General features: G+C 48.1%; 1 protein-coding gene across 4 annotated transcripts in view; it reads left to right on the top strand.

Moving 5' to 3' along the window:
* Positions 1-14,203, top strand: part of sbno2b (strawberry notch homolog 2b) — an 84,202-nt gene that overhangs the window by 28,112 nt on the left and 41,887 nt on the right. For 2 of the 4 annotated variants that reach the window (XM_061237344.1, XM_061237343.1), the window contains exon 4: positions 2,823-2,937. In XM_061237344.1, coding sequence (XP_061093328.1) covers positions 2,823-2,937 — 115 coding nt within the window. Of the gene's footprint in view, positions 1-1,033; positions 1,435-2,822; positions 2,938-12,905; positions 13,227-14,203 lie in introns of those variants that run through there. The other 2 variants (XM_061237346.1, XM_061237345.1) reach the window with 2 other exon arrangements.

The following is a 14,203-nucleotide window of genomic DNA, read 5'->3' as shown; positions in this document are numbered from 1 at the left end:
TCACAATTAACAAAATTTGCAGACGTCACTGGGAGAATGAAATGGCTAAAACGATAATTAAAAGTGGAGCAGCTGGTTAAAAACAGGAGCATGCTTGTATGCTTAAAGTCCACAATTTAAATGAATTTGTCAAGTTTTCTAGTATTAAGGTGCAAAATATCTGAAACCCATTTTACCAAAATCCCTACAGTGGAAGGGATAACCATATGCATTTCTAATGAGCAGAGAGCTAGGAAGGGAGTAGACCCTTTATTGTTTCGTAGATGAATACATTCATTACCAGTGGATTAATGATGGCTTGTTTTACAAGCATTGACGCTTATTTGGTCCTCATGTTGAGGGACGACCACAACAGACTCTGAATGCAGCTGGCACAGAAACAGCTGAGCAGCCAACTGTCTCTCCTAGAGTGTATAAACAGACTGTGTAAAGAAGGGAAAGGAATTCCCACACGGATCACCTGTTTAACACTGACAGTGTGCACTTTAACCTCATATTCATTGCCCCATTTCAAATACAATGGGCTGGAGTACAGAGCCAAAAATATTTGGACACTTTTTCTTTTTTTTAGGGTATACAATAGTATTCATTAATATTGTCATGACACTGATCAGTTTCAGTGAGAAAAACGGGAATCTGTCCACATTTACCAGGAAGTAACTATCATTCTTCTAGATATTTTGCTGTTCGGGCTGACATGCTCTTGTTGACTCTGATAGCGTACCCGGCTCCTCGTGTCCGTCCCGATTAGGAGGGAATCTGCGGTTGCATGGGTGTGTCACTGTGCCGTCATACAAGCCAAGAATGACTGCGCTATACCTCTGAAAAGTGTTAATAGTTAGACAGAGAAGTCTTTACCCGAAATGTGAGGAATGAGACGAGACTGATGAGTGTCTCCTGATGACGGGCTGGACAGTTGTGATTAGCGCCCGTTTCACGATTGATAGCGTCTGGCTGTCATCGGTTTTAATCACCACATTTTCTTGACAATGTTTTCATGGCTTTATGATTGCGATGTTTGCGCTTACTCAGACTGAAACCAAAAGAAACATGTGTAGGCCACACCGTTTAACCGTTTTTATTTAAAAGTCTTGCTCACTATTGTTTTGGAATTTGTATCTTAAAAAAAAAAAATATTAAAATTTTTTTATTGTTGCTCCAAGAGGCTGTTAAGTGAGTTCTTAGAGCAGTTGGGGAAGCGTTGGCCTTTTTTTGGATGTAAGCCGGTGATTTTCCATAAGGAAGTGATTCACTCTGGAGTGAAAGAACTGAAAGTCATGTCATGTGACTTCAGCTGATGACTGGAATGCGGGTGTACTCAGCCTGGCTGAAAGATACCTTATTCTGCGGCTGAGAGTGCTGCTTACAGGGTCTGTGTCCTGGCTAGAATGAGCTTCAGCTGTACAGACGCCTGGATTTAACACCCGAGGAAAGGTAGGGCTCTTCAATTCAGACTGGGTCATAGTGGCCAGAACTGAAATGAAAGTAAATGGCACTTTTGGTGGGTTACTGGCAGAGAGGTGAATAAAGTTTCTGTTTGTGGTTATGTGAAGTACAGTTGAAAAATACATGTTCATATTTTATTATCATGTTAATGTTCTCTATGGGGTCTGTATGAATTCATTGTGATTATGAATGTGAAATATCATATTTGATGGATTACTGGTAGAGAAGTTTTGAATTATCTTTCTTGTTTGTGCGTACATAAAGTTCAGTTGAGAAACCTTGGTCTGTAATGTTCATGTTAATGATCTTGTGGGGTCTGACATTATCATTATTAGCAATCAACATTAAATATCTTATTTGGTTGGTTACTGGCAGAGAAGTGATGTTGCTTGGAATTATATTTCCGTTTGTGGGTACATAAAGTTCAGTTGGAAAAAGTATTTGCATTTCATCATGCTAATGATCTATATGGGGGCTGTCTGAACACCTTGTGATTATTAGCAACGAACCTGAAATATCCTTCGGCTGGTAAAATACGAAGGCTTTATGTAAGCATGTGTGTTTTTCACAGTCTGCTTGTCAGCCGTGAAGAGCTGTCAGTAAGTGGAGGTGGGAAAGCACTTGTGTAGTGTGTTGGTACATGTTTGGGCATACATATAGAGCAAGGGGATTAGATGAATTGATGCTTATAGTTTTCAGAGCTCAGAGTAGTCTTTACCCGAAATGTGAGGAATGAGACGTGCTGTATGTTGTGTAATGGTCGTCTTAAAAAAAAAAAATATATATATATATATGTTCCATTCAGTATATATTGTTACAGCACCATTAATATGATATCGATTGTATTATTGCCCTTTTTCTGTGTGTGATATTGATTGGCTAGTTGGCCTTAAACGGTTTCCCAGAATTGCATTGAACTGAATCCCCGAAGCGCAGTAATCCGCAAAGATTTATCTTTATTTCTGTGGTCCTGAAGTTTCTAAAATATTTCTAGGAGTATATACAGTATGAAAAGTAAAAGTGAAAGTGAATATGTTAGTAATGATTATCTTGTGAAAGTCCCGTTGGGGGCGTAGAGACTAAGGCTGCAGCCGTTTATGACTGGATTACTTTACGTTATATTACATATTATTTAGCAGACGCTTTATCTGAAGCCACGTACGGAACGGTGCCCATCAACGTCATACAACAAACAACTGAACACTCCAGATAAGGTGCAGTTCAGATAGGACTGATTGTAAGGCCATGAACACAAGTCTAGTACACAAGGTAGATAGGCCAAGTCCGTAACGACCGTACCAAGACATCTACAAGTTGAGAATCTGTTAATGACTGACCAGCTAATCCATGTTTTCGTTTGTCTTCTCCCTCTCTAGGCAATACCACTTGAACAGCACGTCAGATATGCATATGGAAATGTTCAGCCCTCCGTCTTTCCACGATGTGGACTTCTCTTCGCTCAACCTGCCCAGGAACGGAGACTTCGGCACGGTAAGGGCCCGCGGTTCTTCCTTTCTGCTCCTGGCTACCGTGGCCGCCTCGCGCTTCTTTGCCGTCGGCTACGGCACGCCTGTAACGTCAGCGACCCCCTTGGCGTGGGTGGACCAGCGAGAGGTAGCCATTTTTTATTCTGCCTCGGGGGGGGGGGGGGGGGGGGGGGGAGGGAGGGGTTATTCTCTTGAGCACTCCGTGACTTTTTGGGGGTTTTCATTTGTCTTGTTTTGTTTCGTTTTGAGAGAGGCCTGTGAGGTTTGTATGTGAATTTCGAAAGGAAAGTTGTGGAAAGTTCTTGTTTGTCATGCTAGTGTAGCTTCCAAAGAAACTGTAACGTCAACAAAAAAATGGGAAAAAACCCAAGAACTTGCCAGAACTGTTGGTGTATTAACAGCAGGCATTTAGCGGCGTAGGAACAACGGATATTTTGCCGGCTAGCTTCAACAACGAGGACTGCAGGCGGCAGAGTGCTGCAGTTTGGGGTTTATTTTCCTAGCGTGCTGGATGAGATCATGGCGGTGTGGCGGGTGAGATCACGGGAAATCACCTGATCTCTCACTGACACACGCACCGCACCGCCTGGGTGCATTAGATTGTTGCCCCCCACAGTCAGGTTCTTCTGTACCACAGGGCTCTGCAGTGCACAGCTCCAACACAGCATTCTTTAACACGGTCAGACCGGTTTTTTCCTCATCCTGGGGCTCCAGGCTGGCTGTGTGGCCTTCTGGGTTTCTGGGGCTTATGTAGCTGAAAGGCTAATGGCACAGGCTCATGTAGCTGGAAGGCTAACAGCACGGACTAATGTAGCTGGAAGGCTAACAGCACAGGCTAATGTAGCTGGAAGGCTAACAGCACAGGCTAATGTAGCTGGAAGGCTAAAAGCACAGGCTAATGTAGCTGGAAGGCTAACAGCACAGGCTAATGTAGCTGGAAGGCTAATCGCACAGGCTAATGTAGCTGGAAGGCTAACAGCACAGGCTAATGTAGCTGGAAGGCTAAAAGCACGGACTAATGTAGCTGGAAGGCTAACAGCACAGGCTAATATAGCTGGAAGGCTAACAGCACAGGCTAATGTAGCTGGAAGGCTAAAAGCACGGGCTAATGTAGCTGGAAGGCTAACAGCACAGGCTAATGTAGCTGGAAGGCTAACAGCACAGGCTAATGTAGCTGGAAGGCTAACGGCACAGGCTCATGAAGCTGAGAAGCTGTGCTAATAAAACATCTCATCTGATGGAGGAGTACATTACGCTCCCCGACCTACTTCAAACGCGTTCAGTATCGTAACAGTGAACCACTGGAGCGTGTTCTCAGCCCACAACAATCTCAGACCGCCTCGGAACAGTGGTCTGTGATGGCTGCTGTACGGTTCCCTTTTTCTCTGAAATGCGCTTGAGTCAGCAGCGTGTGCCGCGGTTTCCCCCCACATTCTGCGTGCCTGCTCTGGCCCTCTGCTGGTACGGTGAACGGGTTCTGTGTTTCCCATGTTGGTTGAAAGACACAAAATAAATTGCGGCTTTCCTGTGTTTGTAAGATGCGTAAGACCGCTTTTGCTGAATGTGTGTTTCTTTGTTCCAAGTAGCCGTCTTGCGATGGTCCCGTTTTGGTATCAAAATAATTTTCACAAAATTTCACAGGAAATAGGATTTTTATTTTTTATTTTATTTTTTTACTTCTTCTTTCAGATGGGGTGATGGGAATTTGTGGTTTTGTGCCTTGTGTAGTTTTGTTGTGTTAGCATTATTTAATTACAATGCGTAGTTTTGTTTTGTTAGCATCGTTTAGCCATTTTCAGTGCAGTTCTTGTTTGGTTGCAGCGTGCAGGCAATCCTGGCAGTGTTGTGCTTGGGTTGGGGGTCAGTACTGGGAGCTCACTGGATTGTAATGGGAGTGTGCTGGGGTACCCTGGCAGCACGCTGGGGTCTACTGGGAGTGTGCTGGGTTGTGCTGGGAGCGCACTGGGTTGTGTTGGGATCTCACTGGGTTGTGCTGGGAGCGTGCTGGGTTGTGCTGGGAGCGCACTGGGTTGTGCTGGGAGCGTGCTGGGTTGTGCTGGGAGCGCACTGGGTTGTGTTGGGATCTCACTGGGTTGTGCTGGGAGCGTGCTGGGTTGTGCTGGGAGCGCACTGGCTTGTGTTGGGAGCTGGTGGAAGGCATGTCGCCCGGTGCTGTAGCAGAGAGAGCCCCTTGACTGGCAGCTGTGAATAAACATGTCCCTGCTCTGTGGCACAGGCGGGCGCTGAGTCAGCGGTTCTCTGCAGCTGGGGAGATATCGCCTGGGTGGGCCGCGTGTGCGTGACAGAATCTGACTCACACAGGCCTGTAAGAGTCTCTCTTGCCCACCCCCTCCTTTCTCAGGGACCAACCAACCATCCCCCCCTTCATTCTCAGGGACCAACCAATCCATCCCCCCCTTCATTCTCAGGGACCAACCAATCCATCCCCCCCTTCATTCTCAGGGACCAACCAATCCATCCCCCCCTCCATTCTCAGGGACCAACCTATCCATCCCCTCCTTCATTCTCAGGGACCAACCAATCAATCCCCCCCTCCATTCTCAGAGAACAACCCCCTCCCTTATTCTCAGGGACCAACCAATCCACCCCCCCTTCATTCTCAGGGACCAACCAATCCATCCCCCCCTCCATTCTCAGGGACCAACCAATCTATCCCCCCCTTCATTCTCAGGGACCAACCAATCCATCCCCCCCTCCATTCTCAGAGAACAACCCCCTCCCTTATTCTCAGGGACCAACCAACCATCCCCCCCCTTCATTCTCAGGGACCAACCAATCTATCCCCCCCTTCATTCTCAGGGACCAACCAATCCATCCCCCCCTCCATTCTCAGGGACCCAACCAATCAATCCCCCCCCTCCATTCTCAGAGAACAACCCCCTCCCTTATTCTCAGGGACCATACCCCCCCCCCCCGACACCCGTACAGGCAGAGTTGAAATGTCTTCCATTGACGACCGGCCTCGATCGGTGAACCTGAACGTCAGACACGGACAGCGGCGGTGTGGGGGGGAGAGCGAGGTCAGGGAGGTCCGGTCGCGCCTGGCTGCGTTTCGCAAGCTGCTGCAGTCACAGTGAAGTTCCCTGATTTGTGCGCGGCTGTGAGCACACTGTGGAGTTTCCTCGCAGTTCAGCTGAGAAAAACACACGTGCGGCGGTCACACGGCCGGCCACGTGGCCGCGTTGGCGCATTTAATTCCCGGAGCGCTCGTCACAGGGAACTGTTGTAAAGAGTAACGGAAGGAATATCGGGCAAAAACTCCCGAGAAGCAAGCGCGTGAGATAAAAAAATATAATTCAAAAACTCCTGGTTGGGCAGAGATAACAATCGAGCAGTAGCAAGAAAAACTCTGTAATGTAATAAATACGTTTCAGGGGGAATACGGAGGGGGGGAGCCCATCCTCGTTGGCCACACTCCACACTCGATGGTCCCCTCGCCTCTGTGCCATACGCCGTCCCCTCTCCCTCTCTCTCCCTCTCTCCCTCTCTCCCCCTCTCCCCCTCCCTCCCTCTCTCCCTCTCTCCCTCTGTCTCTCTCTCTCTGTCTCAGACCCTCAGCTGCTGAGAGCAGGCTGGAGGAATGCAGTCACGAGGTCATGGCTAACAGAGTCAACACAACCCAGTGCCTGGGTATCGCTGTGTGAACCACTATCCCTCAATCCCCCCCCCCCTCACCATCAGAGAGGAGCCCCCCCCTGTGACTCTTCCACACGGACATTGAACTCCGCGTCACGCCCTTTCTCATAATTTACGCTCTGACATGCCAGAAGGAAGTGTGTGACCTCACAGCTGCCTATCCCTGTCGCCCTGTTTTCAAGAGATCGCTCGCGTTCTTTCCGCCATGATTCATACCCCCGGCAGAAACTGCACAGCCTTGTGCTTTCACTCCGCAGAGTCCGTGCCAAACCGGCCACGTTCCCCATGTAAACCATGGAGCTCTGTGAAAGGTGAACTCTCCACGTTCACCATTAAAACCATGGAGCTCTGTGAAAGGTGAACTCTCCATGTTCACCTTAAAAACCATGGAGCTCTGTGAAAGGTGAACTCTCTATGTTCACCTTAAAAACCATGGAGCTCTGTGAAAGGTGAACTCTCTACGTTCACCTTAAAAACCATGGAGCTCTGAGAAAGGTGAACTCTCCACGTTTACCATGTAAACCATGGAGCTCTGTGAAAGGTGAACTCCATGTTCACCTTAAAAACCATGGAGCTCTGTGAAAGGTGAACTCTCCACGTTTACCATGTAAACCATGGAGCTCTGTGAAAGGTGAACTCCATGTTCACCTTAAAAACCATGGAGCTCTGTGAAAGGTGAACTCTCTATGTTCACCTTAAAAACCATGGAGCTCTGTGAAAGGTGAACTCTCCACGTTTACCATGTAAACCATGGAGCTCTGTGAAAGGTGAACTCCATGTTCACCTTAAAAACCATGGAGCTCTGTGAAAGGTGAACTCTCCACGTTTACCATGTAAACCATGGAGCTCTGTGAAAGGTGAACTCCATGTTCACCTTAAAAACCATGGAGCTCTGTGAAAGGTGAACTCTCTATGTTCACCTTAAAAACCATGGAGCTCTGTGAAAGGTGAACTCTCCACGTTTACCATGTAAACCATGGAGCTCTGTGAAAGGTGAACTCCATGTTCACCTTAAAAACCATGGAGCTCTGTGAAAGGTGAACTCTCTATGTTCACCTTAAAAACCATGGAGCTCTGTGAAAGGTGAACTCTCTACGTTCACCTTAAAAACCATGGAGCTCTGAGAAAGGTGAACTCTCCACGTTTACCATGTAAACCATGGAGCTCTGTGAAAGGTGAACTCTCCACATTCACCTTAAAAACCATATGGTTTTAAGGTGAATGTGGAGGTTCACTTTCACAGAGCTCATGTTACATGGTAAACCGTGGAGCGTTAACCTTCTCTCACGAGCTCCATGGTATCTCTTAAGGTGAACTCCCGGATGCTCTCCGGCCTGAGCCGCACTGCTTCGCTCTGGCCGCGTTCCGGCCTGCCGTTGCAGGAGGGAGGCGGTGCTCTTGGTAGTAAAAGCGCGAGGTGTGTATACGGGACAATCGAGCGAGGTGCTGCTTTGTTGTTTTGAACATTGAGCCCAATCAGGATATCCTCGCTTTGTGTGGGGAGGCAACGCATGCTGTTTACAGGAAGCTGGTGTGAAGAGCGTAAATAAGGGCTTTGATCAGCATTTTTCACTGCAGGAGTGGAAAAATTGTTTTGTTCGCGATACGATGCCTTCAGTTGTTGACTTTAACTGACATGTGCCAGTTAGCATGTGACAAGCAATACTTATGTTCAATAATGACATGTTTTAAACTAATGATAGTGTTGCAATGTCCACGCTTTCAGAGGAGAGAGATCTCACGTAAAAGCCCCGCAATTTATGTGTCCCTTTGTCCCAGCTGTTGTTTTGTTTGTTAGCCTGTTTGTGTGTGTGTATGCTTGAACCCTGCATGCAGCGTGTTCAGTAATTATAATGTCTTCTTGGAGAAAAAAACAATAAATAAGTGTAATGTGGGGGAACCAGTTGTGTCCAGAAAGTTGTGAATGTTTCATTAGCTTCCCAGAGCCTGCCTCTCGTTTGCCCTGATTAAAAATGCTGCTGTTCTAAAACACAATAATAATGTTGTTCTCATATCTGTGCTTTCAGAGTGGGGGAAAAAAAAAAAAAATCACATGTGAAAGTTGTGTCAATGAGTGTGAAAAGTTTTTTAATTAGCATCCCATAACCACCCTACCATTTGCCTGATTTAAAATACTACTGTTCTAAAATGACTAATGTTTTTCCGATATCTGTGCTTTCAGAACAAAACAAATGTAAAAAGTTTTTTTTTTTTCTTTTTTTCTTTTTTCCATTAGCTTGCCAGAGCCGTCCTCCCGTTTGGCTGATTAGAAATGCTGCTGTTGTGTGGCTCTGGGATGGACATAAGGGCCGTTTTTTTGTCACACACATCGTATGGAAATGAGAGGCGGGGTGAGTCTGGGCCGGCCCGGGCTGCTTTGTCGCGCGGGGGAACCCGGGGGAGAACCCGGGAGGCGGAAGGGTTCACGCAGTGTTCACGCGGTCTGTCGTTCTGAAAGGGATTTACGGCGGGCGTTGCGGGTCTTGACCTTTCCTCGTCTCTGGCCGCTGTAAACGCCGCCGTTGCTTTCTGCGGCCAGGCTGGGAGAGTGACCCCGCGTCCCCCCCCCGTGTGTGAAGGGACGCGTGCCGTTGGCCAATGAGAATGCAAGGCGTGGCCTTCCAGATGGCGCGGGGCTTCCGTCTATTCCGGTTCAGTTCGGTCAAGTCAGGAAATTAATTGCAGTTCAGTTGAGGAACTGAAAATTCATGACCGCACTGTGGAGTGGGGATTTTTTTTTCAATTGATTAATTACATTTCAGTTCATTTAACCGAATTAAAAATTTTAGTTAATTTAACTGAATTTAAAGGGAAACGTGCCCAATGCACCGGCGAATGCACTGCAACATCACACTCTATACACTCCAAATTGATTTATTACATTTAGATTCATTTTCTGAATTGACTGAATTTTAAGGGAAATGTCCCCGACTCTGGTGCCGAAAGCGCGGTATGGTCACCCTCCGCTCCCTGCGCTCTCCGTCACGGCTGACGTCAGATTTTACCGAACGACTCGGTTTTTTAAACGCGCACGCTGTTACAGTCAAGGACTTATCTGTTATCTTTGGCTTTGGTACGTGATAGAATCGTCTCTCCTCTCTGAAGAACGCGCATCTGACGGCCCTTCTGCTTTCACCTTTTGAACACGGCGCGCGTCAGAATCGTATGAAGAGAAAGGAAGAACAACACTTACTGGAAGAGGTGATAAGGCACGCACCACCTCGAGCGCACCGCAGTGCGACCGCAAGGCATGACTGGTGTGAAGCTCTGTGCATGCGTGTGCTTGCACATAGACTCACACATGCACACTGGTACGCTAGTCCCCACACATGTTAAGAATTAAATTCATATTTTACCTTTAGAAGTAACACACTTAGTATTTCTATGAATGCAACAGTAAGATCTAAAATCCAACGAAAACTCCAAATGACTTCCGTCTTAAGTGTTTTAGTCTTATAATAAGATGTAAGATCTTATATATTTTTTAATTTTTTTTTAAGTAGGAAGTATTAGTTTGTTTTAAGTTCCTGTTTGCTTGACATGTGCTTGTCACGTGAAATCACCCTGCTGGCAAATCTTGAAATGAGTCAGACCGTCTCACCTGATTTTATTTTAGCCAAAGAAGTAGTAGAAAGAATAGAAACCATGTCTATATATAAGACTGAAATACTCAAGTACACACACACGTGCACACATTCATGATCGCCCTGATTTTCGGTGGCCGAATAAATATAAAATAATAATTTGTTATTATTTTATCCAAAGTGACTTGCAGTTGATTAGACTAAGTGTAGCTTTACCCCAGTTAACTCCCTCACACACAGATACACCTGACCCAGGGGAGGGTGTGCTGTCCCAGTTAACCTCCACACACAGCTACCCCTGACCCCAGAGGATGTGCTGTCCCAGTTAACCTCCACACACAGCTACCCCTGACCCCAGAGGATGTGCTGTCCCAGTTAACCTCCACACACAGCTACCCTGACCCCAGAGGATGTGCTGTCCAGTTAAAGGCCTCACACACAGCTACCCCTGACACCAGAGGGTGTGCTGTCCCAGTTAAAGGCCTCACACACAGCTACCCCTGACACCAGAGGGTGTGCTGTCCCAGTTACAGGCCTCACACACAGCTACCCCTGACCCCAGAGGGTATGCCTGTCCCAGTTAAACGCCTCACACAGCTACCCCTGACACCAGAGGGTGCGCTGTCCCAGTTAAAGGCCTCACACACAGCTACCCCTGACACCAGAGGGTGCGCTGTCCCAGTTAAAGGCCTCACACACAGCTACACCTGACACCAGAGGGTGTGCTGTCCCAGTTACAGGCCTCACACACAGCTACCCCTGACCCCAGAGGATGTGCTGTCCCAGTTGAAGGCCTCACACACAGCTACCCCTGACCCCAGAGGGTGCGCTGTCCCCCAGGACGGTCAGGAGCAGGCAGATTAGCGGCGGTGACTCATCGGCGCGCGGCGTGGCGCGAGGGAGCCGGCGGGGTCCCCGCTTCCCGGCCGTGACTCCCGCGTCAGCGCCGCTCTGTCTCCCAGACCAGCCACGCGGGGCGGGGGGCGGGGGCGTCGCGCTGCCCCTCCGGCGTCTGTTTCCACCCTTTCCCGTCAGCCCAACGCCTGTGTGCGGGTCGAAGATTCACGGGCACGATGTAACGCCGCTTTTTTTTTTTTGGCCGATATTATTTACTAACCAAAACCCTGTCGCGTTTAATTTCTGGGCAGGGCCAAAACTTGGCGAGCTTTCCTGTATGGAAATCTAATATATGCCCCATAAGAACAATTGCATGCATTACATTTCTGTATGGGTTTGTGTTGGTCCAGCTACACTGATAGATTTGGACTTGAATGTTGTGCTGTGCTGTGAATTGGTTAAATTGAGATGGGTATTGGTGAGAAACTGGAGAAGACCAAGCATAAAACCTTCCTACAGTTGTCATGTCATTATCAGTGCAGGAAACATGCTCATAATACAGGGATCTACACTAACATTTTTTTCCAAAAGCACATATAGGAGGGCACTAATGCATCTAAAGTAGTAAATGTGCTGCTAAAGTATTTTTCCGAGTTAACACACATCAATATTTAGAAGCAAATGCTCCTAAAATGGTAGCACGGTCCAGCGCTGTGATGGTAAAATTATATATTTGCTGATCATGGTAACAGGCAGGGGGTTTTTGAGTATGACATATTCATCGTGCAAAAAAAAAAGGACAATCTTCAAAACCACCACCTTTTCAGTGAGTTTAACTTTTTAAAAAGTACTTTTTACAGCATGTTGCTTTGGATAGATGTTCACAGAGTAAAGCAAACAAGACCACACGAGCAGCACTTCAAAAACACAGAGGGGAGAGATGTCGCAGAAGACAAATCCCGCTCTTGAAGCAAGCCAGCCAGAACCGTGCCACTAAATATAATAATCATTAAATAATGATCTCCGTACGGCCGGCAAAAACAACACGGACGCTTGGAACGTGGAGCGAGGGTGCCTGAGGGAGGGAGGGAGGGAGGGAGGGAGGGAGAGAGGGAGAGAGGGAGAGAGAGGAGAGGGAGAGAGGGAGAGAGGGAGAGAGGAGAGAGAGGAGAGAGAGAGAGAGAGAGAGAGAGAGAGAGAGAGAGGAGAGAAGGAGAGAGAGAGAGGAGAGAGAGGAGAGGGAGGAGAGAGAGAGAGAGAGAGAGAGAGAGGAGAGAGAGAGAGAGAGAGAGAGGAGAGAGAGGAGAGAGAGAGAGAGATGAGAGAGAGAGAGAGAGAGGAGAGAGAGAGAGAGAGAGAGAGAGAGAGAGAGAGAGAGAGAGAGAGAGAGAAAGAGGGAGGGAGAGAAGAGAGAGACGAGAGGAGAGGAGAGAGAGAGAGAGGGAGAAGAGAGAGAGAGGGAGAAAGAGAGAGAGGGAGAAAGAGAGAGAGAGAAAGAGAGAGAGGAGAAAGAGGGAGGAGAAAGAGAGAGAAAGAGAGAACGAGAGAGAGAGAGAGAGAGAGAGAGAGAGAGTGTGAGAGAGAAAGAGAGAAGAGAGAAAGGGAGAGGGAGAAGAGGGAGAGAGAGAGAAAGAGAGAGAGAAAGAGAAAGAGAGAGAGAGAGAGAGATCGAGAGACGAGAAAGAGAGAGAAGAGAGAGAGAGAGAGAGAGAGAGAGAGAGAGATAGAGAGAGAGAGAGAGCCAGCGCGTCGCACTGTTTACACTATGACTGCGGTTGAGTTACACCATGTACAGTAAAATGGGCTTGACTGCCAGTAACTTCAGTCACTTACCAACAAAAGCATCATTTCCTGAAAGCTCCTCCCCTCCTCCCCTCTCTATCCCCTCCCCTCGTCTCTGCACCTTTTGCATTGGGGAACTAAACCACAATCAATATGACTAAACCTTTATGCAAATGGCCGCCACTCCTCTTTTCAGAAGGAAGTGTGTGGCCCGGGGCTGGGTCCGGACTCTGAGCCTGTGCTACCTGTTGTCGGGGAGGGAGCCGGGAGGATCTCAGTGCCCGAAAATGTGCCTGCTCTGAGCAGCCGCTCCATGAAGTGCCCCGCGCTCCGTGTTTCTCTTGGAGGTGAACCGCTCGTCGCTCCCGGACCCATGTCTCAGATGCAGTTCTGGACGAAGCTTTACTCGCAACTGGGTCGGCCTCTGCCCAAGGTACGGTAGGGCTGCTTCCTCCTTCGCCTTCCGAAGGGAGACGGCGTCCGTTTCGGGCCGCCTCGCTCCTGGGGGAAAACCCGGCTCGACGGTTCGCGTGCCGTTTTTTCCCACTCTTGTCTGGTGACTACGCTTCTTAAAAACACTGTGGTCAGCAGATGTCTGTGTCTACGTGGTTTTGGGTAATGTGGACAGTATATCTTGCATTTTTCTGTCAAGCTTGTTTGGTCTAGTGCTCAGTTTTTACCGAACCGGCCAGTTGCAGGCTGTGTTTTTGATTGTGTTTCTGTTCACAAAGTCCTGAACAATTGTACCATATCCTCCTGGCCGTCTTCCTGTGGTTAACAGCCACGCCAGCACCGGAGAAGTGGCTTTGGCCATCGGTGAGCCTTCCAGCGTTTTGACTGCCGTTTTAACAAGCGCACGACATGTCGAAGTGCTTCTGCCCCCGGAGGAGCAGATGCCCCGGAGAAGGCTTCTGTCGCAGCTAACGCTGAGGAAGCAGGATTTCACACAGGGGATGAATACTTAAAACTTTATATCTGTTCATCCCCCCCCCCCCCGCTCGGGGAAGTGTGGTTCTCAGTAACTGTTGATGAACTGCAGTGATCGCGGGAGACTTCCAGTAAGGGGCAGAACTAGCAGCTGAAAGACGGCCGGCGCATTCGTGCGGGGCCAGCGACCGTGGCAGCGCTCCCAGACACTCGTCTTTGTCTCTCGGCGTTCAGCAGAGAATTTGAAGTGCGAGTCCCGAACACGTATGCACTCATCACAAAGCAATGTCATGGGATGAAACACTTTTCTGATACTGTATTTTTCAAACAACTGATTCGGATTACTCGGTTTACAAAATACAAAACGGCAGCACAAAATGTAGTAGAAAATGTATTCTGTATGTCCTGCTCCCCTGTTATACTGTGTATCTTTGAGTGTGGTAAATTCAGCCCACTTTTGAAAACCGGTGGCTAGTTCCCCTC

This window comes from Conger conger, chromosome 4, assembly GCF_963514075.1.
Source record: "Conger conger chromosome 4, fConCon1.1, whole genome shotgun sequence".
Taxonomy (NCBI): Eukaryota; Metazoa; Chordata; class Actinopteri; order Anguilliformes; family Congridae; genus Conger; species Conger conger.
The sequence above is the reverse complement of the archived record's forward strand: the minus strand, read 5'-3'. Positions and strand labels throughout refer to the sequence as shown.